Source organism: Pavona decussata, unplaced genomic scaffold, assembly GCF_977016875.1.
Source record: "Pavona decussata unplaced genomic scaffold, jaPavDecu1.1 SCAFFOLD_89, whole genome shotgun sequence".
Lineage (NCBI taxonomy): Eukaryota > Metazoa > Cnidaria > Anthozoa > Scleractinia > Agariciidae > Pavona > Pavona decussata.
Window position 1 is genome coordinate 1642653 of NW_028145506.1, and position 27136 is coordinate 1669788.

Genomic DNA, 27136 nt, shown 5'->3' on the forward strand with positions numbered 1-27136 from the left:
ACTGGAGAAAATTTAGAGGTGAAGGAGGACAATACTTAGTCACCTTAATGAAAGGCTCAGAAAAAAAAGGTTGGTGTTCTTGTTCTTGTTTTGAGTTTGGAATCGGGTGCCGAGATCTGCGCTGCAAAAACACTCACGTTTCTCGTGCATTCGATCAACGTCTCGTTCCAAATATAATTTGAAGTACCAAGAAAATTCCTACAACAACACTACACGTAAAAGAATACAATACAAGCCCAGGGGCCCGTTTCTCGAAAGTCCCGGTAACTTGTCGGGCCCGATAAGTGTCTTTGGTGATAAATGTTTCTTTACAGAGGTCAATTTTGTTAGCTTTGAATACTAAATTTTAAAATCTTATACTTCTATGAAAACATTGGCCAAGTTCCATGTCTGTAATCACTGTGTAATCGGCGAAAAAAAAAACATTTAAAAATATACTTATCGGTCCCGGTAAGTTACCGGGACTTTCGAGAAATGGGCCCGGCCCCAGGCTACTTATGAGTCAGATCATTTCTCCTAAATGGACTGCTCCTGTTTTGAACGTGCTGTTTTTTGTTTTGCTGCCTGTGTGTGTTTGATTGTGTCCTTGCTTTTTAACCTAAATTTATTGATAAATTAAATAAGCTACGCCTAAAATCCTGATTTCAAAGATGTAATTTTTTTGAGGGGCCTGTAGCTCGTATAAGCCCCAATGGTTTTTCTATGGGTATCCTCGCCATGTTTCTCTCTCTTTTGTTATTTATTTATCTTTTATATTTTAGTATATATCTTGTAACGATGTGCAAGAATAATGGCCAAAAAATAAACTGAAACTGAGTCATCCCGTGGTGATGTCACTTTCGGCCTCACGCCTAGGGCGAGGCTGGGCCGCGCGATGACCGGGACACATTTGAAAATAAACAGGCGGGTATTTCGAATTTTGAGAAATTTCCAACACTTTTAACGCTTCAAGTCGTTTTTTCTTTTGTAGCCTTCTCCTTTCTTCCTAATCTTTCTCATTTCCCTTATGAAAACAACACACAGCTAGTACACTTATAAATCTTTATTTGAAGGGCACAATATAGAAAGATACACTCTTCTTCGATTATATTTCTATAGTTTAGTATATACTGTACATATCCTCCGCTTGATTATATATGTATGTACTTATTTTTTACTTAAGTAGCTGTTTAATTTTAGTTAGTGCAGGCTTTTAGGTAACCCTGCAGTGAGGGACGTAAGTTCCTGTTTAGGGTTTTCCTGTCAATATACTTGTCTTTGTATTACCAAACTATTAATAAATACAAATCTAAGTCAGAACGCAGTAATGCAACTCTTAACAGATTAACAGTTAACTACCTTGTGACTTCTATATTGTAATAAAATAAATGAAACCTTAATAAGATAATAAAAAAAACCGATCATTTTTAATTACTGGAGCTTGCAACAGAGGTTCCCAGGAGAAACATTCAATCCACTCCTCTCATTGTTTGCTCTCAAACAAATTTATTACTATTTATTATCCAGCAGATACCTCTGCTGCATGCTCTAGTGACAAAAATATAATTCTACAAGTCAACAACCTGAAGTGTTAAATTTTATGAGACAAATCCAGGTAAGTCGATCACTGAATAGCCATGTTTATACATTTGCATACAAATTAATTGACTACTCCAAGTCTTAGTATATATTATTATACATGCTCTTATACAATGCAAACTCAAATTGGGTACATAAGGTTTACTGTCAACATGACATGTAGGTTGCGTCCGATTGACTGTTTTGCGGAATAAATTTTAAGAATACGCGGAGTAGCTGTCAGATTTCTCTTTTCCAGTAAATATGAGAAGAAATTTCTGCAAACGTGCACTGACACGTGGTAATTAAAGAGGCATTATTAAAGAGGTTATTAGTCTATAATCAATAATAATAATAACTTAATCAGAAAAACTAACGCAGAGAGATTTCAACGTTTCAATGACATCCTGTCATCATTATCAAGAAAATGAAGAAAATTTACATAAGTATATAAGTAGACAAAACTAAACTGAAAACAATAGTCTATTGTTCTAAGCCAATAAATCATCACGTGACTTCACACAAAGGAAAACCAAAGTCAAGTGATTCATAATTTAGCACGTATTGAGTCTGATTGGATGGTAAGACTGTACTGAAGTCACTTGATGATTCACTGGATTAGAACAATAGACTATTGTTTTCAGTTTAGTTTTGTCTACTTACTTATGTAAATTGTCTTCATTTTCTTGATAAGTAATAATAATAATAATAATAATAATAATAATAATAATAATAATAATAATAATAAGGCTTAATTCCCCCTGAAGTTTACACAAACTTTTGAATTCTCCCAAAGTAGCCCTTATATTAACATCACATATTGTTAGCACATATGTGCTGAACTGTCTGCCTCCGAAGCATAATCTCATCATATAATTAGATTGATCTCCATTCTTCAAAAACTCATTAATAATTCATAAGCCCATTGACCTATCAAATGGTCAATAAAACATCACGTGCAGTGGTTTTAAAATGCTATAAAACCTCCTCCTTATTAGTAGGCGGTGTTTAATGTTTTTTCTTGTATGCTAATTTCCAATGTTCACAAAAGCATCATTGCTTTAAACTCTCTTGACACACAAATGTTTTTGAAGCCATTTAAAAAACTCGCAGCACATGTTTTATCGGGTCTAAAACCACTCAGCTCCGCCTCGTGGTCTTAAATCCCGATAAAACACTGCTGCTCATGTTTTAGACATTCCATGTTTTATCGGGTCTAAAACCACTCGGCTCTGCCTCATGGTTTTAAATCCCGATAAAACAGTGCTGCTCGTCTGGCTCATGTTTTAGACATTCCATTAAGACCCCAAGGGGTTATTTATTTTCAGACCTCAAGACGGGAGTGCACTTATAAGGAAGGGGCATGCATATTTCAAATTATATCAGCTTTACTTTATTTCTTTTACTGTGCTTAGCACTAATGGCTTGTTTACTACAAATGCAATGAAAAACAAAATTTAATATCCTTATTTACCCTTGGTCAGTAGTTATAGTACAGGGTGCTAATAGGGCCGAGCATTAAACTTCCACGTCATATATTACGACAGCACAATAATACCTATATGCATATATTTACACATTGTGCACATAATTTATTGAAGACCAAGTTTTCCTTCCCTTTTGACAAACTGACCATTCTTTTCTAACATGGAAAAGGGTTATGGACACTGTTGGAGACCACTTAAAAGAGACGTGGAAGGAAGGGGAGGGGGTGAGAGGGGCTAAATTGAGCTTTTATGGCTTGTGTTAATGAACCCGAACCTTTTTCCTCCAAATCCCCAACTTCCACGTGTTTCTTGCCCGGTTAAACTTAAAAATGTTCCTCCAACTTAAACCAAAATAGTCAGTCAGGTGTGTTCACGGGCACATACATGTAGTTTATCATGACTCATCTTGCCTACTCAAGTCTCTTATTTGTTTTATTTGCTATTAGATTGGAAAGCTACAACAGAGCCGAAACAGATCTTAGCAAGGGCTATTGAAATCCCAAATAAAAATTGGTCGGGGGGGGGGGGGTGGGGGACAATGTATTTTCCACTGATAACAAAGCAACAATAATAAAATAAAAATACTTATTATATAAACACCAATGAATAATACCAGGTGAGCTTTCACGAGAAAACATGAAATCTTCACACATGAAAAGATCACCGTTGCTATGGTTACATAATAAAGAACGCCTTTTGCAATGATTTGGTACAGTATTTATATAATAATCAGAACATCACATGGCCGCTTGGAGATACATAGTTTCTCTTCTCGTGTGGAAAAATATTTCACTCATTCGCTGCGCTCACTCGTGAAATATTTTTCAACACTCGAAGAGAAATTTCGTATCTCCGCGCGGTCATGTAATATCCTCTATGTAACAATGAATGGAATATTTTTCCAAATTGAATGTTAGTTATGTCTTTTGAATCTCGGACAAAATTAAAAAAGAAATTTAACCAACTTCCACCACAAAATCAAAATGAATTCACATGCATAGCAAAACACTCTATTTTTCCATGATCATTGAAATGGGTGGGGGTGGGGGGGGGGGGACTCCATTTAGCAGCAATTTAAAAAGACAAAACACATTTTCATGATCGATTGTTGGTAACACCAAAATAATGTTCCATTTCATTTACAACAAGAGGGAACAGGCCAAGTAGAATGCATTGAAACATGATGCGACTGGCATTGCCATATCTTTATCATTTTGATTTTGATTTTGCCATAAGATGGAAATTGATTACTTTCTGAATGACCATTCATTATGTGATAGCATCAGATAAGCAGACCACAAATTAAAATTGAGTTATGATTAAAACCTCTGGTGAAATTTCACTGCTTGCTGCTTTCTTCTTTCCTGCTAAATTGAGGGTGAGATGTTGCTCTCCATTATCATCGGCTGCTGTCTCCTTGGAGGCCGGAGTAATGTCAACACTGTTGTTGATGTCTGCATCACATGAAGCATTGTGATTGGCTGCTGCCTTGTTGGTCTCTGGACTAACATCTGCATTGTGGGTTGTCATGTCTTCTGGCGTACAAGCTGACGTTTTATTATTCAGATCAGGCTCCCTGCTACTGTTCTCAAATTTGTTGTCTTTGCCAGTTGAGATCACACTCTTCTCTGCTTCATCACTCACCATCCCCTTGTTCTCCATTCCTATGTCGGCAACTACGCATACTTCACAATGACTGGCTTTAGCTGTCTCATCAGCTTTCCCATCAGCACATGAAAGTTCTCCCTTGACATTTCCTTGCTCAGAAGACTGGATAGGATTATCCACTTGGGAAGTTGGGCTTTTGCTTCCCACGTCTTCCAACTGCAAACCTCCATTTCTTTCACTGTTGTTCCGTTTCACTGCACTACTTACCCTTACAGAGTGCAGGGATCTGATAACAGTAGGTCTCCAACACAGCAAGGACAGGTGAACAGGCAAAATGCACAAACCATGAAGAAGGCCAAACACAACGATACCCAGGAACATTCGAAAGAATATACGGAATATCTCAGAGGCAGCAAAGGCAAGTACAACCATTCCAAGAAAGGTACTGAATCCTGAAGAGGGAAAGAAAATAATTAACAACTCACTTAACCCTTTAACTCCTAATATCAAAAAACAAATTATCCTATCTTGTCCCCATACTTTTCTCATAAAAGTATTGGGAAAAGGTATTGGGTGATCATTAATATCTTGGGTGATCATAAATTATCCTCAAGTAATTCTCATGACCTTAGGGATTGAATAAGCATTGATATTATAAGGAAAAATTTGATGCTGATCATTGTTAGGGCTTAAATGGTTAAATGCCGAAAAGGTAAGGGGTAAACCCAGAGGTTTTATGAATTGTACATATAATCAACAAACAAGATCAAGCAAGAGTATTAAAACCTTGTGAATGAAATATATTCAGTGGCCAATTACATAAAAGGAGGAAGATATAAAGAACCTGGTCAGTATGAGTTGTAACTACCACATTTACAGTGTATTGTTGTTTGTTGGTTTAACCCTTAAACCCCTAACCCCTAATATCAATGTCTATTCAACCCCTGAGACCATGAGAATTAAGGATAATTATGATCACTGAGGGGCCGAATTGTCTTGATTTTAATTTTCAGTGACAGTTCCCCAGTACTTTAATAACAAAAGTATGGGGACAAGATGGGAGAATTTGTTTTTTGATATTAGGAGTAGGAGCACTCAGATTTCCTTTTTCCTAGCATGCCTGTGTCACTCACTGATCAACACACCATTCTTATAAATAATTGTTACCTATTTTATCGAAATATATGAACAAGTAGCTCTATAATCTGGCAATAATTTGAGTCGCATGTACTGTAGCCTTAACGCCATGCACCATCTCTAGTTTATAGCAGCCGCTATAAAGTTCATTTTGGGAAAATGAGCTTCAGCCCTCCCTAACAAATTTTCTACCTACACGCTCCCAATGATTAGTATCATGGTCATAGTCACTGCACTGGGACTGGGAAATTAATAGTAAATCATTACCTGGTGGTCGCTAATAACATGACCTGTTATAAAATCGGAGTACAGTGATTACTATGGGCCTGTTGCACAAATCTGAAGCTGTGAGTTAATGTCCAATTATACCTTTTTTTTTTTTTAATAACTTTCAAAAGTTCCCTGTGCTGATTGGCCCCTAGTTATTGTCAATAATTGTCGATAGTTGTCAATAAAAATGACATCATAATTATAATTATATCTCGCACACTTTCTCAACAGAAAATAATAAAGCCAATTCCACTCATACTTTTTCCATGTTGTTGTAAAAAACAAATTAACAGCAGTTTGCTATGGTCTTTACTTTTATAGACCATAAAGTGAAACCAGTGAAACCACCTGAGTTTTGAAAATTAATTCTTATGCACTCATTTTAGAGTCTGTAAGAGTAGAGACCATAGAAAACTGCTGTCAATTTGTTAATTAGTGATAGAAAAATTTATGCAAATACCAGGTTTGGAAATGTTCCCATTATTTGCAATTTTGGGGCTGTTGAAAAGACTTACCTCCCATGAAAACACTTGCGCCTAGTGTACTCAGAGCATCCACCACTCGCTCATTGGCTGTTGTCTTAGTAGATACCACATACGCATGCGCAATGTGAGCACTGTAATCAACTGCAAAGCCAATAGCCATTACAAGATTGATCATTGACACGGAGTTCAGAGACACATCCCAGATAACCATCAGGCCAAACAGCTCGCATATCAAGGCCACAAAGTTGAGCGCCACAAGGATCGTCACTGTGCAGTCCACAAGAAAGGGGCTCGTGACAAGTAACACCGCTAGGGCCGCTATAAGGAGGTTCCTTATGGTCTCACGGGACGTTATTGCATACTGTTCAAAGAAGATGAATGGTCGAGAGATTGGGAAGGGATCAAGCTCGGACTTGTCTTTGATGTCCTCACGGATTGTTAGCATTGCATTTTTTTGAAAAGTAGAACTGTCAGAACTTTTCATGAAGCCAAGGATGCGTGAAGCTTCCAACTTTTTCCCATCCTTTGAAAGCTTCAAGTCTTGGGAAAAATGGGAATACTCCGGAACACGAAGGAACGATCTCAATGCTGGTAAGAATGCTGCTCCAGTGATGTTTGTGTTTGTTGCCTTGGCAAACTGAGCGAAGCTGTCCATCCATGACAGTGATCGGTTCCTGTAATATTTGTTGTCTGTAACAATGCTTGATAGTTTTCTGATTTGTTTCTGAGTGAATTCTGTCCCATAATCAATATTCCCAGTTTCAACGATGCTCACATCAATAGAGAGTTCAAAGTGTTTTTCTTCAGCGGACAAGAAACGCCTCAAGTAAGAATCATCCTTTGCCAGGATTCTCCTATCAAATGTTTCATCAACTTTGGTGACTCCATAAATACCAGCACCAAGCAATGCCAGTGATAACACTATAACCACGACTTTCACCGCGGGGAGGGTAAGGAATTTTCCCCAAGCCATCATAACGCGATTTGACATCTGTGGAAGAGGCTCGTCCCAGGCTGGTGCATCCTTTTTGGGAGGAGGTGCTCGGCAGAATGGTAAGAAGTCTCGGCGGCCTGCTTTGATTCGCTGCACATCATATGTCATAATGGCCACAAAATATGTGACTATCATGAGGAAGGTGAAGGTAACTGTCAGTGCTGCATAAATACAGAAATACCTAGAAAAATAAATTGATTGACTGTCACACAATGATCTAAACATGACGAAATGAATACATTCGGAAATCAGTGTTGAAAAACTGACAAAGCAGCAGATGTTTGAAAACAAGTTTATAATTTCCAAGCCATATGATATAATTATTGTACTTATAATATTATTTAAGACTGGCTCATTGGATAACACAGTTCCAGAGTCTTGATTGGTTAAGCAGCCATGGTATATGAGCCATTATACCATGCGCTACGAAATAATATAGTAAGAGTACACGTCAGGGAGAAAAGAAAATATCACTAAATCAGCAAGAATCAGCGTTTTTTTGTGGTTGTTAACTTAGCAAACCAGTTGTTCCACTCTCACTTCTTGGATACGAGATGATTATAGCCAGTTCGGTACTTTGTGCCTCATTATCTACATATCCATCATCTTATATCCAATGTATCAATGTTATTGTTTTAATTAATAAACATGTACTGTCCATGGCCACATACACACTCTTTGCTAAATCATTAGACAGTCAAAAGAAGTTTCCACTTAAGGGCAGTGCCAACTTATAGTGAACAAGTATTATTTTGCCGGAAAGCAGATCTTAATTAGCAAGGGCCATTGAAATCCGAAAAGAAGGTGGGGGCGGTAACCACGCATCTTTAAGAGATAAACAATTTATCACGCTACCTTTCTGACTAAAACTATTCAATCAGCTCAATCGTGAAGAGAGGCTGGGTTTAAAAATCTGCAAAGCAAATCATGGGGAATTAAATGAAGCCACTTGTTACAGCTGTAAGCCTTTATCGCTTTCTTGTAATTAAGTTTAAGGCGTTAGCTTATTATTCCCTTTTCTTTTCTTTAATGTTTCACCTATTGTAAGTATTAAAATGAGCTATCCAAATACCAAGTGACACCTGTTTCTATCCATGGGCTCACCATTGAATGCCTGAATTAATTTGTGATTATTTATTTATGAAGTATAAACAGATTGTGATCGTAGGTGGCTATTGAAAGCTAATGCTAGCCTTTATCGCTTTCTTGTAATTAAGTTTAAGCTTACTATTCTCTTTTCTTTTCTTTAATGTTTCACCTAAGTATTAAAATGAACTATCCAAATACCAAGTGACACCTGTTTCTATCCATGGGCTCACCAATGAATGCCTGAATTAATTTGTGATTATTTATTTATGAAGTATAAACAGATTGTGATCGTAGGTGGCTATTGAAAGCTAATGCTTGCATTGACCAGAACATCCCATTTGCCTCCAGGTGTCTTGTTTTTCTTGACTTGAAAATGATATCATGATGATTGTATTGAAGAATTGTGTGAAAAATAAATTCCCTAATTTTTAATTTTTGATTGTTAGAATTCAAAATGAAAATTGAGGGTAGCCAATGACGCATTTTTCAGAGATAATTATTAGCAACAACACTTCTAAAAACATTAAAATGTATGGCTACATTTTTTCCAAATTAAAACTTAATTCGATTGACAAAAAGTTTCTCAACAGTTAGCATGTCCAAGATCCTAATTAGAGAATCTCCCCAATTTTTCTAAATAGTCAATTGTTGTCTGCACAATTTCAGAAGACCAATAATTATTTATCCAAAGCCAATCATAGCCTTAAATTTTGACCACTTTGTTGCTAGCTTAAGTTAGGAAAGATTAGTAGGCATGCATGACTTGAGTGGTATATTGCAGATATTAATTATCATGTGCTATTCACTTCAAGTTGTACGTTGGAGATATTAATTGTCATTGTGCCATTCACTTTTTAGTCATGCACACACGTTACAATGTGACATTCTCTAAATGTCTTAAAATATCAGTCATGCTTGTCACCTGTTTAATAGTTCTTACAACAGCACTGTATCTAAAGTTCTCACTAGGGAACAGAGCATAGCTCAGATTCACTGGAGGTTTTTCGCATGGCCTTGAATTCCTACAGGGAACATTGCTACTAACAATGTTTTATCTACTGCTTTGTGCTTCATTTGCAATAAAAATCTAAGTTTATGAGCAAGATTTCCATTTTTATCACAGAACAAGTTCAAGTGCCCATAAACTTTTTACGCCGCAATCAAAATCAACTGAAATGGTTTTGAAAAATCTACTTTTGTGGGATACATGTACACGAGAATTAATTTAAGGGACTTTTAAAAAAAGTATATCCGGCCTCTAAAGATGAAAAAATTCTTCAGACAATCTTGGACAAAATTAGTTGAATGAGGAAAATCTGAATTTTGCGCATAACTATACATGTACATGTATTTCAACCAAACACTGTCCAGAGAGAAGTAAACCTTCACTCTCCCCTGCACCCCTCACTCAGTGTTGCTTTGAACTCAGCAGGCCAGATGATTTTCCAGCATTTTGTTCAGTGGTGAACCAACAGCGACAAGGGGCAATTATACATGTATCTAAGTTACAGCGGTGGAATCTGTAGCTTGACAAAAAAATTTCTCATAATAGTTTTGTCCAAGATCGTGGGTACTTAGTAAATCACGCTGCAATGCCCTTCCTTCCTGGGATCTCAAATGTAAAAACAATATGGTTAAAAAATCTCCTTTTTGTTGCAGGTACCTGTATGTTTATACTGTATGATTAAAAAAGAATTTACATGATGATACAGTGAACGTGACCCAACCAAAGTTCACCCTAGCTAATGGAACAATTTTACTTTAACCTTACCTGATTGCTGGAAATGATGTGGATGTGCTAACTGCAAAAGCAATCAAGTCTGTCACAGTTGTCATGGTAATTGTGACTCCAGAATTGGCCATTACAGTTTTGATTGCGTCAGTTTTTGTCATTTGACGGGGCTGCCGGTCAATCTCATCCACCAAGATAAACATGTCATCGATGCCGATTCCAAGGACCAAGAAAGGTAACACACCAACGATACTAACAAATGGGACACGACACCACATGGCCAGACCAAACCCAGCTAGTATCCCAAGTGCCACAGCAAACACGCCTGCATTAGCGAGCAAAGAGTGTCCAGTAAGCGGATTAAGAAACTTGCCTAGCATAACGCAAGCAAAGGTGATCATTAGAGTGAAAGTTATAGACACTAGTGTGATGTCAGAGCCACTGCTTTCGGCGATAGCATCATCTAGACTTCTCTCACTTGAATAGTGGACCTCGAAGCAAGAAAGAGTACCTACCAATGCAGATACCTTGTCAATAAATGTCTTCTCCCACTCAAGAATTTCCTTGCTTTTGTCCTCATCACTAGGGTCTCGCATAAAATACACCATTTGCAGGACTTTTGCACTACTGATGTTACCTTCTCTTCTAATGGCACTGCCAAACATACGGTTGAAGTTGAACTGGAAAGGTCGGCCATTGCGCATCAGAATACTTGTGTTGCTGTATTGTTTATTTAGTTCCTCTTGAACCTGTTCCAAGGTTTTACCATACAGGTTGCTCTCATTGTACTTCAAAAATTCCAGTGGGTTTACCATCATACAGTCTTCCAGTGACTGTGCTTTGCCTCCTGAGAGGGTAACACAGAAGTCAGTGTAAGATTCCAGCTCCATAACCGCATGATGAACCTGGAAGGCCTGTCGCAAGCAATCAGGAGCAAGAACATTGGGATGATCAGGTTGCGCAACTAGGAGGATGATTTCATCTCGGTGCTTTATGCGGAAGTACTTCTCAGCAGTGTTTAGATCATCCATGGCCTGACTGCTTTGTGGAATGAACAGCTTTACTGCTCTGTTCTCTGACTGGAACCAGACGAAACCCACTGAGCAAATGCTGACAAACACAAGGCATACTGAAATGGTCACCAACGGGCGCTTGGCGATTCTCTTACCAAACCAGCCGAAGAAGCGTTGTAAACAAAGCACATACCAGCTACAGAATGATGACCACCAAAAGCATGGATTGAACTGGTGTGGACAGCAACACTCACTCGAACTGAAATAAAAGAAATTCAATAAGAGATTTTCAACATAGATTTCTAGGGATAGGATTTCTCTTCTGCTGACATAACAGGAATGTATTGTTTTAAAATACACAATGTAACCCCTGCCTGGTTAGTCTCCATTGCAGCCATTCCGTGTCCCGTCATGCAACACTCCTCCCCACAGGAGCGTTGCATGAAGAGACACAGAACGGCTGTGAGGGAGACTTACTGCCTGGTTAGCTCAGTTGTTTATCATGTTTTGAGTCCAGACAGAGCTTTCATCATGTTCCCTGGCATACATCCCACTCAGTTTTCTGGCCTGGTTCCTGTTGGAGTTTTAAAAGATTGTGATTTGGCCAGTCATTCCCACACTATAGTTAACTGTATCTTGGACCTCTCTTTTGGCAATCTCACTTCAACGAAATTGGAGGGTTGATCACTGCTACTCTGGCCACAAGCTCTTTTCAATTGGTACTAGGATATGTGCTGACGCCTTTAATAGCAAAACCTCGAGGGGTAAAACCGGGACAAAAAGCTATATTCCCTAAATGATAGACCTTTTTTTCCGTCCAACAACTATTTATCCAATATATCTGCTTCTAGGGGAACGACACATAAACTTACATGTACAGCTGTAAGCAAAGCAGCCTTACTGAACCGGGCAGAGTACGTTTATCAAAATTTAGCAAAAACAGTTAGGAATAGAAAGAATCAGTCAATTGAAAAATAGTAGTTCAATACGAAATTCACAATCAAACCTGTAATTTTTTGAAAGGTGGATTCCCAGCTTTCACACATTGCCCTCATGATTTACGATCGATAAATCTGCGCTACAGGACAGGACAATATACGTTGTTTTACATGAATCATACATCGATCGATGGTAGCTGTTGTGCTGCTGCTGACCAAAGCTCGGTCTCGCAAGTGTTTTTTTCTTGCTTACTTTGAGCTAGAAGGTAATTATGGATCATTTAATGGATTCTATGAACACAAATAAAATTTTCTTGTTGTAAAACTTATAAAAAGTTTGGGTTTTTGAAAATATTTCATTATGACAACAGACTACTGTCAGGCATTGAGCTGCATCTCGACTCCCTTGATCTGATTTAGCTAAGCTTGAAGTTGAAACAATCAAGCTACAAAACTCTTGTATTAAACAGAACTCTTAAATTATTGGAGTTTAGTAATATAAATACTATCACTTTGTAGTGAAAACTAGTACCACAATTTGAACGTAACATTTCCTAAACCTCGAATATCACTTAGGTCACTTAAGTACAGGAATCTCAGGGGCAACCTGATAAGAAAGTCCAAACCAGTTTACCTGAGTTTACACCTTTCGCTTTGTCTGGCAGAATACACATAGCTCCTGGTCCATGGAGGAGTTCACAGGGGAAGATGTTTCTTCTGTGAGTAATTGGCTCACCAAAAAGGATCTCCCCTAACTTTTCAGTGTTTTTGAAGGTATGTATAAAATGTATACTGAATAAACCAGTTTCCAAGAATCCAAATTGTTTTTGCCAAAAATGGGAACATTTGTTGTTGGGAAGAGGCATTTGATGGGGTTGTATCGAAAACGAAGACCTAAGACCCAAAGATTGTGGACAAAGATTATGTTCATGAGAGACAGCTGTCAGTCATACACTACGAAAACGAAGATCCATACAAAACACGGATCTTGTGTCTTATAGGGGGCGTCGATCGATAGTAACGGTCGATATGTCGGTCGACTCACGATCGACTGACGGTCGAGATCTCGGTCGAGCCACGGTCGCTACTCGGTCGACACTCGGTCGATAATTGGGGATGACGCGGTCGATGTTGTGCCGCCATGGCGGTCGTCGTATCGACCGAGGTGGCTGTCGGCCGATATAGATAGCAATACACCGACACTTCACCGACACATCACCGATACTTCATCGATATTTCACCGCTTGCCGGCCGATAGTATCGGCCGATATATCGGTCAATATTCTATCGATATGTTTTATCGACACTTCGCCCTTATCTCGATCGGCATTCGTATACCTACCCCACTGATCTATCGGTCGTCATATCAGTTGATGGCCAATAGAGTAACTACCGATAGTCGGTCGATAGTCTGTCGTTATCTCATTTTGTTTTCCCACTACTGCATCATTTTACCATATTACCGTGTAGCATGAAAATTTTGCGTGTTCGGATTTTGCGAATTTACCTCGATCCGCAAAAATTATCACCCGTAGAAAAAAGAAACCCGCAAAATAAAACGCCGCCAAAATTAACTCCCTTAAGTAATAAAAAAAACTCTGCTTTTAATAGACTTTTACCACTGGGGTGAAATACATTATACTTAAACAAGAACAGTAACATGATTTTCCATGGGAACAAGCAGCCAGAGCTTAGATACATACGGTATTCTGTATCCAGACAGACAGTTTACAAAGACCAGAAAAGCTCTGTTTTCAAAACATAAGCAGCTTTGCCGTGTCAGCAAACGAAATTCAAGAGAATTTCACCATCATTGCGGATACTGAAAATCAACTGCACAAATATGCGTTGCCATAATTTGTGATCTATGAGTTGACAATACCTTCTTGCTTTTAAAGCCCCTAAACAAACGTAAGGGAGTTTAGTTAATCGTTATTTCGTTTTCAATGAAAGAAATTGTTTTCAACGCAACTCGCAAAATACCCGCGCGTATGATATGTTAAACCATCGAATAACGTGTAAATCATCAACTACTCACGGGATCATTAGTCTTAAAACAAGTAGCCAAACAACCAAACAAGAAACAAGGAAACTCATGTAGAACTCGCATGGTTCTTGTGTCAAAACTTACCTACATAAATAAATAATTTTAAATGATGTTTAACAAGAGAATATTATCTTATCTGGAGTTGAAATAACAGACAAACAAGCGAAAACTACTTAAAAGTCCAGAAATGGTCGCCTAATAGTCTGAAGGGGGGGGGGGGGTACTGGCAAAGGAAAGGGCCGTTGATGCTTGTCGTCGGTATCAATTTCATGCAAAACACCGTTATATTTAGCCGCGAAATTCTCGTTTAGGGTTGCATCACTAAAACCTTTTTTGTTTAAATATGTTTTAAAATGGTTTCTGTTGGGGTTAAAAAAAAAAGCTTTGGCCACGCCCAGGTTAGTATCCTTAGGGGTGTATTTCAAAATGACAGCTCCCCTTCCGTTCCTAACAGATGTCATAAATGCCATACAAAGAACTGTTGATGTCATTTCTTTTAATCACCAGATGTTTCACAGTTGAGTCATGAGGATTATTTAATTTTTTTTAATAACTTAATCACCTATATTTTTTCTTTAACTGAACTAACCTTTTACTTTTAACATAAGTTTTAAAATTCTTTCTGAGATACAACTGCGCCTGATAAAATTTCTCCGACTGAAATTTGAAGCACGCAATACCTGTGCAGTCTGATTTCTTAACATTTGGTGTACCCTCAGCAAGTTTTATCTTGAGAGCTAAAGTTAGCTTTGAGAAAAGAGATGAACAAGTTCATCGAATTACGCGCAAAATTGCTTTATTTTCTGATCGTATGCGTATTCAGGAAATGTAACCATTGTAAAGTTAAAAAGTCTATAAGAGATGATTCATTTTTTGCCGGAAGCAAACTTTCCATTCAGCGACAAACACATTTCTTGTGGAAATGGTCTCAAAAGGACTCGTTGACGGTTAGGGAAAGTGAGGGAATAGCAAAAATGAAAGCGCTTGTGAAGTTTGCGCGACGTTGTCGCATGGCGATCGCTGTTGTTACACCCTATTCCTAGACTTGGAGGACCAGGCGTAATTGTGCAAATAGACGAATCAAAGTTCAACCACAAGTCTAAAGTAAGTGTAATTAAGAATTGGTTCATGCTTAGTGTGCGTACATCGAGTTATTAATGCACGCGGGAAGTTTGGAGAGCACGAGAGAAGCGTAAGAGTTGCTCGAGGCGTAACCGAGAGCAACTTTTGCTTCTCGAGTGTTCTCCAAACTTCCCGAGTGCATCCATAACTCGATATACGCACAGCTAAAAGCATGAATCAATTCTTTTTTTACATAGTCAAAATAAAGTAAATTATTCCTGGAAAACAGGTTTTGTTCCTGATTAATGACAAAAAAAGGTGAAAGTAGTTTCTCATATAGGTTCAATGTTAACGTTTCATTAAACTTTGACAGGCTATTATAAATGCACATTTTTAATGGTGTTATCTCTCTGTAAAAAGTTTTTTATAACATAGAGCGCGCATGTTTCCTTCATCTGACTTGCACACGTCATCGGATGGACGCGCTGCCGTGTGTATGTAGAGAAATGTACCATGATGACGCCAATAGGAATTAGATTAAGATGCACGCGCGCTATGTTATAAAGTCATATATGGACCTACATTTGCGTAGTCATTCTTAAATTAAAGAGACCGAGAGGAGGAAATCTCAAACATCAGTTTTTAGTCGAAAAAAGTTTCCAAGGATAGGCTTTTCAAATAAGTTTTGAACTCCTACCATAGTCTGAAGTTGTTTTTGAATAAATCAACTTCTTAATTTTCCGGTTTAATACATCCCGACAGTACCACCGGGGACGGCGAGCTAGAAGGGAAAAATGGGTCCTTGGAATCTTCGACACGCAGTATGAACCTGCTCGACCTTATCTGCAACTCGTGAGAAGGAGAAATGCTGCTACGCTGTTACCCATAATTCAGCGAAAAGTTAGTCCTGGCGCAATTGTACGCACTGACCAGTGGGCAGCCTATAATAGAATTCAGAGAGATCTAGGCCTCAACCACCAAACGGTGAACCACTCGGTGAATTTTGTAGACCCAGCAACTGGCGTCCATACACAACATGCTGAAAGCAACTGGAGTGCAGCAAAGGAGAAACTTAAGAAAATGAAGGGAACGACAAACAGAGAATTTCTACTGGAATATTTGCAGGAATTTACTTGGAGGCGATGGTATGGAGAGCCACACCCAAACGGGTGCTTTGAAAGGTTAATAGAAGACATTGTCGAGCAATGCCCGCTTTAAAAAAAAAATCATAGCAACCGCGGCGATGGAATTAAGGACGGTGCCTACTAATACCGAAGTATTTTTGTCCAGTTTATGACTATGCGAGAAAAGCAGATCTTAGCAAGGGCTTTTGGAATCCAAAAAGAAAATTGGGGGTAACCACGCATTTTTCAGAGATAATTAAACATTAATATCTCCAAAAAACGCCAAAATATAAAGCAATGTATCGGATTTTTCCATAAATTGAAGCTTAATTATCTCTGAAAAATGCATGGTTACCCCCAATTTTTTTTTTGAGATACCAAGAGCATTTGGTAAGTTCTGCTTTCTCCGTATAGTTTTAAACCGCGCAAAAATATTCCTGTATTAGTAGGCACCACCCATAGGAAACCCGAGTATCTCGCGATGCGCAGAACGTATGCGCAGTAACAATAGTAGGCACCGTCCTTAATCAAAGTTTCGTTAAAAGAAAATTTAAAAATAAAACGATACATCTTAAATTGCGTGGTTCTTTTATCCGCAAATGGACTTCAATTCTTAATACAAGGAACTTTGACATATTAAATTCGTCTTTGAGCTTTTTAGCGAATGGTGTACTTTTCTTTAAACAACACGCTTTTTGGATGTCAAACTTTATCAAAAAGTATTAAGGGGAATAATTTGCATTGCCCATACTTATTCCAATGTAATAAATTTCAGTTTTCTTACAATATTAATACAACTGAGACAAAAAGTAAAAAAAAAAGTAAAGTACTTACAACCTGTAATTAACAAAATGCATGTGTTTTGAAGATCCCCGAAAACTTTAGCAATGTAGCAGTTTTTCGCGAAAAAAAAAAAAACTTCACAGTTTGGTTTTCAGTTTCCACCTGTAGGAAAAACTTTCTTTATTGCTTAAATGCGTAAAACAACAGTAAATACAAGACGTCTGTGTTTTGATTTAAATCAAAGACGGCATTAAAAAAGGCATTCGACACCGTTGACTATGATATCCTTTTATCTAAAATGAACCTTTATGGAATACAAGGTACAGCTCTTGATTGGTTTAAGTCATATTTAACTAATCGTACGCAACGATCTCTCGTTAATGGTTCTCTTTCCAGAATCTGCTCACTTAAATGTGGGGTACCGCAAGGAACAATCCTTGGCCCCCTTTATTTCTTATTTATATTAATGACTTGCCAAACTGCCTTACTTCGTGCCAGCCTAGGATGTATGCCGATGACACCCACATCACATATGCTGGCGTTGATGTCAATTCAATACAGTTAAATCTGAATCACGATTTAGTAACCTAAACACATGCAGCTTATTTCCAATAAACTTACTTTGAACACTGCTAAAACTGAATTCATGCTAAATGGCTCCAGACAAAAATCGAGTACTCTGTCGAACCCACTTGAGCTCTCGATTAATAATGTTCCGATAGAACACGTTTCCTCTGTCACATCGCTTGGAATATTTATTGATGAAAATCTACGGTGGCAAACACACATTGATAAATTATCTAAAAAGGTCGCTTTCGGAATAGGAGAAAAAAAAAATTAGACCCTTTGTCCCTCCACCTACCCTTCGTTATATATACAACGCACTAATCCAATCTCATTTCGATTATTGCAATCTTGTCTGGGGTAATTGTGGTAAAACATTATTTGACAGCCCGGCTACAGAAGCCCGCTCGCGTTTTAACCTTTTCTAGCTATGATGCTGATGCTAACCGTTTAATTAGACAACTCGATTGGAAAGACTTGAGCACTCAGTTCCAAATACATAAAGCCATAATGGTGTACAAGTCTTTAAATGGTCTGGATCCTGAATCATGATTTATCATCTAAATTTGTTAAACGAAATGAAACGCGTTATTCCCTGAGGGACTCTGTTAACAAACTATTAGTCCCGTTTCCGCGAACTAAGTTCATGAAAAACAGCTTTACTTATAGCGGAGCAGTTCTCTGGAACAGCCTGCCCTGTCATGTGAGAGAAGCTGAATCTCTTAGTCAATTCAAAAGATTAGTTAATGTTCATTTTTAATGTTCGAGTACTATTATACACGGCATTCATGAAAAACAGGTTTCAGTTAGATTAGTTGTAGTCAGGTATTGAATTTTTGTTTAGGATAGTTGGGTTATTTCTTATTCTTATACTCCTGATGGATTTTACCATGTTTAAAAAAAAGATTTATTGGTTGATTGATTGATATCGTGTACGTATTAAAGAGGTGTCCGTAAGGAGAGGTTACGCAGTACTTTCGGATTTCTACTGTATTTGCGATTTTTGCTTATAAGCTACTTGCGTTCTCTCTTTTCCTATCACACTTTACTTGTCTTTTCTTTTGTTATTCTTGTATATTTTTGACGCGGACTTATACTTTGCCGTTGCAGGCAAAATCCTCGTTTCTTTTCATGTCGACCGAGTATCGGCCGATGTATCGACCGATGCTTTGCCGATACTTCACTGACGGTTCACTGATATATTGCCGACACACTGCCGATGCTACCGCGACCGACTGTCGGTCGATCTCTCGACCGAGGGTGATCCAGTGATCGGTCGATCCGTCGCCTATATAGCGGCCGATGCTCGACCGACACTCGCCCGCTACTCGACCGACAATCGACCGATACTCGGTGGATGCATCGACCGAGATCTCGACCGTCAGTCGATCGTGAGTCGACCGACATATCGACCGTTACTATCGATCGACGCCCCCTATAAGACACAAGATCCCAAAACACTTCTGTAATTTATTACGGAATATTTCAACAGTAGAGCCCCATAGAGCCTTCAATGGGACTACTTAAAAGCTAAAACGAGATTTAATAGAAGTGACATGACATGTATATGGTGGTATATTAAGGCAACAAGATATAAGTTTATTAATACTAGCGGTAATTAAACTTCCGACGAGGAAAAATGTACTGTTGTAAAACATCTGGGCAAAAAGTGTGCGGGGAAAAATGTACTGTTGTTTGAATAACACATGGCAATTCGACTAATTAACTTCAATAAAACTTTTCTTGTGGATAAAAAAATCAAATCAAATCAATACTGTTATCTTATGATATGTCAGCATGATTAGTTTACCTGATCTTGCTCCTAAAACCGTCACGCAACGCATCTACCGAGCCGCAAATTCCGCAATTTTCTGCCAGTCGATAGGAAATAACAGACTACAAAATCAAGAGAACTGAAAAAGTCGTGTTTTGTTATTGTTATTGTGGCCTTAGCGTCTGAAAGTCTAACAATTTTGCCTTTTGAATTTACGCACACAAGGTATCGAAATAAATTACACACGGCACGTCCCGTGACTTTTTCTGCGGTTTCCGGTTCATTTCTGTGAATGATTTGCGAATTGGCCGGTCTTCGTACAAAGGTAGTTTGAACTTGTTTTCGTAATGGATCTTCGTTTCGTAATAGGTCTTCGTTTTCGTTGGGGGTCTTTGGAACTTAGGTCTTCGTTTTCGATACTACCATTTGATGGTCAAATTCAGCAAAAGGTCTATAAGGTATTTGAACAGCTTTTTGTCCAGGGTTGGGGAGATGTTAATGAACTTTGAATACGGTTACCCTACTAGCAGAGGTTTCTTTCTCAGTTGCAAGTCTTTTAGCGTGTACGAAGTCGTTCACGTCTCTAGTATTTCGCGTAGTCAGCTTGTTTACCTTACTTCCCCAAGAAGGAAACAAGCCGGTTACGCGAAATACAAGAGACGCGAACGACTCCGCACATGCTAAAAGACTAACCAGAAAAAACCCTCTGCTAGCAGGGTAACTTTTGAACTGAGCTGTTTGGGTCTCCAAATTTTGTCGATGATGTAAATGAAAGGGCAAGTTTTGCATCGTGGGTGCTCATGGTTAGAGCCACAAGGTTGATTGTTGGATTTGAGCACGCTTCTGACTAGAAAGTTACCTAATGTTTTTATTGCCTTTGAATGAGACTAGTGGAGGTTGTGAAAAGTTTGTGCCAGTTTCAGCGTTATTTTGGAGCAACTTAAAGTAATTCAAAAACATATACGGACTGCGATGCTTTTGACTCAATGGTTGTGTGGATGAAAGGTATGGGAAAGATAACTGTAAATGGAATTCTTCCATTCTTTTCCTTCTTAACATTTGCAGTGCTGAACACTGTTGGTCAATTTGTTGAGTATGGTGTCTGCCAGAGTTGACAACTGGATAGCCAGGAAAAGAAGCTCAATGCCTTTCACCTGCAGGAGCCTTCGCATCCTCGACATCAAGTGGGCTGACCAAGTAACCAACACTGAGATCCTCACCTGTGCCAAGAATGGCCCAAGATACTGAGCCTTTTCACATTGCTCTAACAACGCAGGCTCCACTGGCTAGCCCATGTCCACCACATGTCCAATGGGAGGATTCCCAACGACCTGACAAGAGAGTGCAAGGGTAGCCCCATCTTCAATTCAGAGGCGTCTGAGGAGAGATGAGGTTGGGGCAGAGATGTCAAGAGATGGGAGACCCTGACTAGCAATTGTGATCAGTGGAGAATGGAGGTGATGAAAGGACTGCACAGGAGTGTGTGAAGCCAAACAGAGGCAGATATGTGAAGAAAAGTGCTAAAGATGCAAGAACAGCCAACATGCAACACCCACTGACTCATAGTTCAAGAGTGGCCTGTCCAACAGAGACAGTGGCCTCGACAGTCACAGCTTCCAAATTCTTGCCCCATTCAGGTATGCCTCCCATTTTTTTTGATCTTCTCTTTCTCAGCAGGATTAAGCTTACTGAATAGCCTTAGTCCCTAACGTGGGAATCGGCTCTACCCCATCCACCTACTCTCCAGAAAAGCCACTTATAATTAATGATGGTTGAAGGGGAAGTAATTATATAATCTATGGTTGGAATCTGTTGTTACATAGAGGTTAGCTTGCAAACGACACAATAGATCTGTTTAGTGTAAAATGAAGTTGAGAATACTGAGGTGTGGGTTTTCTCAGCCCTTAAAATCTTTCCACCAAAAATAAAAATCTGCCAGAAAAAATTTTGAAACACTTTCTGTAAACTCGATCTACTGGCTTTCTACTGTTTACTATCAATAAATTCATTCTAAATAAAAATGAGAAAAATGTGGTTTGTAGGTATGGTATGTCAATGTTATGTAAGTGTCATGTCATGTAAGTTAGTACAATGTACTTTAAGCGAAAAAATACGATGAAAGCATCGAGGAAAAAAAACACCACAAACTCAAAACAGGTCTTTACACCTACCCGTCACAAATCACAATTTTTACATTAAAAGTATGCACTTGGGAAGAATCCGGGGGAATTCCACACAGAGTACAATCTCTCTACTATTGAATTGAAAATTTTTACTTGGAAATCAGTTTAATACACTCCTGAAGTTGAGCTACGGAAATGCCAACACAAGGGAACTAGGGTTACTTTTCGCGTATTGTTACATGGAGCACTGCTCCTAGGCTAGGCTAAATATATATATTACGAGAGACCAATGAAAACAAACGTGGCGACAAAACATTAAATAAGGTCTTCGACGATCGCGAAAGTAGGTTTATAGTCTTATGTGTAAATTGTGTGTTAAAATGAAATACAAATGAGGTTTTTCCTGATCGAGATGGTGTTGAGTAATACTTCCTTGGCTTCGATAAACAGAATTTCACAGAAAATTAATTTTACAGTTATTCTATCTATTTCCATAGCCACAGTAAATAATTCCGTGTAAACAGAAGAAACTGAAAGACCCTCGCAGTTACAGAATATTCACGCAACTAAAGCAGTTGCGAAAAAAAAAAACCTGAAAAAATTCAGGCTTGAACGGGATTAGAACCCATAACCTCTGTGATGCCTATTTGTTTCAAGACTCAACGGTTTATCTCCTCAATATCTCCAGCCAAGAGACCCACGCTTTGTTTCAACTTTTGATAAGGACTAGTTAGCGAATATCCATCGAGACTACTGGAAAGAGCGCCTTAAAAGTAGTAATCTTGCCAAGAATGAAAGCGATATGCCGGAAGCGAGCGAAGATATAGCTCTGCAAAGTCGCGAAATTTTACAGACGTTTGTATAGTGGGGGCACAAACTTGGCCCGCACCATACAAGCGTCTGTAAAATCTCGCGACTTTGCGGATGCATATCCTCGTTAGTTTTCAACATATCACTCTTAAACTTGGCAACTTCATTGATTTTAAGGCATTCTTTCCAGCGGTGTCGATAGATTTTCGCCAACTGGTCCATGTCAAAAGTTTAAAAACCGTGGAAAGGTCTATTTATCGGCCCTTCTTCAAGTTATCGTGCTGACTCCACCACGTAACATTCGTTTGTCGTCTGTTTCACTTCGCAATATTCCTCGCGTGAACTCTGCGTTCTCATACTCTGCACCAACACTTTGGAACTCTCTCCCCAACGATCCAAGACCTGTCTCTTCGCCATCTTTTAATTTTCTCTCAAGACATTTTTATTGTATTGTATTTGTGAAGGTTTAATTTTAACAATGACGTAATTAATGCTTTACATTTCTTATCACGTTTCATTGCGCTTTTAGCCCAATGAGATTTTTAAGGCAAGGATAGCAACGTTATTATTGTTATAAATCAAACGAAATAACTGAAAACAGAATAAAGTCCTTTGTGCTGATATATTATGTAAAAGAGAAACTTCCTTTAAACCAAAAAATTATCCAAAAATATAAAATTTAGAGATACCTCAGAGGTTCTTCCTTTGTTGTCTGTAACTCGTCAGGTGGACTATGAATTGTTTGCTCTCTGCTTGTTGCCATTACAAACTGAACAGAAGAACTCAACGGATCAACCAGTTGTGTAAAACTCTTTTCACTGCAACTCCGCGAACAGGACAATCTTAAAGCAAAATGAGTTTAGCTACAAATGCTTAAAGACTTTAAACTCACACAGCAGTGAAAGAAAGTGCTTTTAATTTCGCGCAGCGCCTCAGACAAAACATATATAAACAACCTCAGAAACCCCGTTTCTGATTCGACGAGAAAAAATATAGATTATCGAATGGCAAGTAAGTTACTAAAAGCCTTATTGTCTGTTGCTAAGGAAGTAGAATGTTATGTCGCTAAGGAAATTCAAAATGATTCGTTTGTTATGATGGTCAGTGTTCTCCTGGAAAACGAAATTTTTATAAATGTAAACTGACTCATTTTGTGTTCAACGTGGAAAGGGGTGTCTAGTCGTGCAAATTACAATCAGTGGCATTTTATTTTACTAGTGAGTATTTTTTCCTCGTTCCGAGAGCTATTCAAAATTTGACTGAGTCAGAGTACGTGATACGACGTTGAACACGCTGCAGCTGGTGTCTGGCACCGTATCAGCTAGACTTCCTTCATAGTTTCATGATCAGAAATAGAAGGACGATTTGGGTCGAATAGGGAAGTCAAAAAGCTAGTTTTGGACCGTGCACCAGGTCTGTTAGAATAAGGAGTATCGAATGGTCCCTTATTATTCTAGTGCTCGCAGAATTTGGCGTTTGCTCGATTTGCTCATAAAAATTAGACGAGTGCTCGCTTGCTCGTGCTCGCAAAATTTTCGCAACTGCTCGCATACTCGGATTCTCAATCGGCGCGGTACTGAACGCAAATGAATCTGACTGTCAATTAAGTTCAGTTGAAAGCACACGACAATAACAACATAAGCTAACGCAATTGTACATGCCATAACCAGGAACGCAATAAGATGCTGCGTATTGTGGAGGTGTCATTTAGACTACTAGTGTAGGCGCATTCTAATAAAAACAACGTCTAAAGCTTTGCGGCCAGTTGTATTTTCTATTAAAGTGCTCACTACTCGCAACACAAAATTGATCCGTTTCAGTTAAGTTAACCGCTTTTTTAACCAACCGTGACATGAATTCAGATATCAGAATTTTTATAGCTGAAACGGATGATGTTACTAAAATGTGGAATGGAGAATCAGGGGAATGGGAAATACAAATAGGAAATTATTATTATTTTTTAAGATTAATTGTCTATAATGCGGAAAAGACATTTTTCAGCGGCGATTATCGATATCCAACCTTTTTTTAAAACGTTCTGCGCCAAAATAAAAGGAAACGAATAAAAGTTAACCTGCTTGCCAGGTTTCGTCATTTCACTTTCTGAAGTTAAGCAACTAACGAAAAGAATTCCATCTATTAGATATTGTGTTTATGTTTTCCAGAATAAGACCTTCACTTACTGCACTTACGCTTGAAGCTCCAAATCGACTCTATGAAGCCATGGTCCTCCCGGTTCTGGATTATTGTGATGTTGTATGGCATAAATGCGGACAAGGAAACAGTGACAACATTGAAAGACTACAGAGACGAGCAGCTACGATCGTCTACTTCAAAGCTGCCCCTAAACTACCAACCGATCAAATTTTGACCAATCTGGGCTGGGAACCTTACTATTTTAGAAGACGGACACACATGTTAATATTTGTTAATGAATGCATTTCAAATAGAGTTCCCAGATACCTTTTTAATCATTTTAATGTGAGAAACCATGACATTCACCGCTACAAAACTAGAAATAATGATGACCTTATTTTCGAAAAAGTTAATTTAGAATGCACCAAGCGCGCAAAAGGTGCAAAAATTTTTAACAATTCTTAGAAATTATTATAATAACTGTTTGAAACTTCCTTTTGAATGTTACTATCCTACAATATTTGTATAATCTCCTTTTATTTTTTATTTTATTTATTATTTTTCTTAGCAGGACCTGCATTGATAGCAGTTTTCTTCTTAAAACTGATGCAGCAATCCTGAAAAAAATTGTTTGAATTATTATTATTATTATTATTATTATTATTATTATTATTATTATTATTATTATTGTATTCTATTATTATTATTATTATTATTATTATTATTATTATTATTATTATTATTATTATTATTATTATTATTATTATTATTATTATTATTATAGCAGAGTTCTCAACTGGTTGGAAGCAGAGGAAAACTTTTTGCCCGGGATTTGCAAGAGAACGCCAAATCTTTCCTCTGTCCTGAGCATCATTACTCAGCAGCAAAGTAAACGGCGTACTCTCAGAGAAAACAGATGCTCTTCTACCGTCAGCAAGGAGGTGGTCTGCATAATAGTAGGGTTCAGATAGAGTTCTACTGCAGCTAACAAACTTAGAACAAGGTTTGCAGATTCATCACCTTGCATAAGGAGTTACAAAGTGCGACAGAATACGCGTCAAGTTATTTGCATAAATACTGGTTGCGCGTGATCAGGCAACCAACTCATGAACTTCCATGGGTTGCTCGAAAGCAATCTCGTCCTTGGGCTATGATCACACGGGACCGGTCCCAAGTAGATCCAACCCTATCCTGGAACGGACCATTTCTGTTCACACGGCACCGTTCCGCTTATCAACGTCAGGCCACACGGGACCGGTCTGATATGGTTCGGTACTGAATCGAAGTAAGAAAAGCAGCTGTTTCTACCAGTTAAGCATGCGCAGAATACACGTTGACAAGTAGCCTCACAAGTAGCTGAATATCCAAGCGGCAGAGATAGCGGATTGACGGTACGGTGAGCAGGTCCGGTGTGAACAAAAGGCCTATTCGTCACAATTTTTAAATCGGAACCATTTGGAACAGGTCCCGTGTGTGTAAACTGGATTAATTTTATTTTTCGGAGGCTAGGCGTGAGCGTGCGTCACCTACCCAAGCCACAGCTAAGTGAATCAAAATTTTGTATTAATAGTCGCGTGCGCAGGACACCATAAGAGGAAAAGCTTCATAAAATCGTGCGAACTGGAAGTAAGGAATCTCGAAATTTTGGACTGTGACCTACTTTGATTTTTTGCGTGCAATTCACAAAGAGACGTTTGGGCAAAAGTTATCCAGCAGAAATTTGCTATGGATGATAAACCTCCATTTTTGATGTAACACGAGATGACTAGATAACTTTTTGTCATATACCAGGGAATTAGAAAAAATGTTCGAAGTTTTCCAACAAAACAATACAACGGTAGGTCATCCACTTACTGTTTAGTTGAATTGTTGCCATGGAAACGATGTCAGACCTAGTCTAAAAGTATTGCCAAACAACATAGGCTCAAAGATGTTTATAGTTTGTTGACATGATCAGAAACAAAATTTTGTAACTTTTCATCATTTCAAAAAATTCCGGAGCAATGAAACAAGCTTCTCGAGCTTCCTTAATGTAAATCTACTGAAAGGTTATTGAAACAATATCTGGTGTGTGAAACAAATGTGATGGTATATTTCAAGCCTGGTGAACGAATGAGAATGATGTATTATTCTAGAAAGTGCCAAAGGCATACTCGGAAAAAAGAAAGTTTCCGAGTATGCATGTGTCACTTTCTAGAATAATACACATTCTTAATATCTGGTGTATGGCTACAATGTCGAGTGCAAGATTACAAAGTTCCGTTCCAAGGAATAGTGTAGCGAGAAGAACTCGTTTTATTTTAAAGGAGTGTCTTTATCTTCCCCAAATTTAGACATCTTTCCTTAAGCAAAAGAGAAAATAGATCGGTAACAGGATTTTCAATGTAGTTTTTTGTCTACTTT

The 27136-nt window shown here is 38.3% G+C and overlaps 1 protein-coding gene, 1 long non-coding RNA gene and 1 pseudogene across 4 annotated transcripts; 2 read left to right on the plus strand and 1 right to left on the minus strand.

The window, feature by feature from the left end:
* Positions 1-1027: 1027 nt before the first annotated feature.
* LOC146474498 (patched domain-containing protein 3-like) lies at positions 1028-23526 on the minus strand. The gene is made up of 4 exons (XM_085117101.1): positions 23287-23526; positions 10399-11631; positions 6575-7719; positions 1028-5104 (listed from the first exon to the last, which is right to left on the minus strand). The coding sequence occupies exons 1-4, from the start codon at positions 23358-23360 to the stop codon at positions 4347-4349; spliced, it is 3210 nt and encodes a 1069-aa protein (XP_084973227.1). The 5' UTR covers positions 23361-23526; the 3' UTR covers positions 1028-4346.
* On the plus strand, positions 12557-27008 carry LOC146474499 (uncharacterized). Of its 2 annotated transcripts, none has more exons than XR_014866166.1 (3): positions 12557-13084; positions 20730-21301; positions 24763-27008. It is a non-coding gene; the product is annotated as an uncharacterized LOC146474499 (long non-coding RNA). The 2 variants fall into 2 exon arrangements; XR_014866167.1 differs by lacking the exon at positions 12557-13084 and adding an exon at positions 19985-20122.
* LOC146474500 (uncharacterized) lies at positions 15119-16667 on the plus strand (annotated as a pseudogene). The gene is made up of 2 exons (XR_014866150.1): positions 15119-15461; positions 16182-16667. The product of XR_014866150.1 is annotated as an uncharacterized LOC146474500 (transcript).
* Positions 27009-27136: the final 128 nt, after the last annotated feature.

Bases quoted from the DNA above. Each gene is read 5' to 3' on its own strand.
- LOC146474498 (XM_085117101.1), bottom strand. From the start codon at position 23,360: ATGGCAACAAGCAGAGAGCAAACAATTCATAGTCCACCTGACGAGTTA. The intron at 7,720-10,398 runs GTAAGGTTAAAG...TTATTTTTCTAG, and splicing joins ACATCATTTCCAGCAATCAG to GTATTTCTGTATTTATGCAG. The intron at 5,105-6,574 runs GTAAGTCTTTTC...TTCCCTCTTCAG, and splicing joins CGCAAGTGTTTTCATGGGAG to GATTCAGTACCTTTCTTGGA.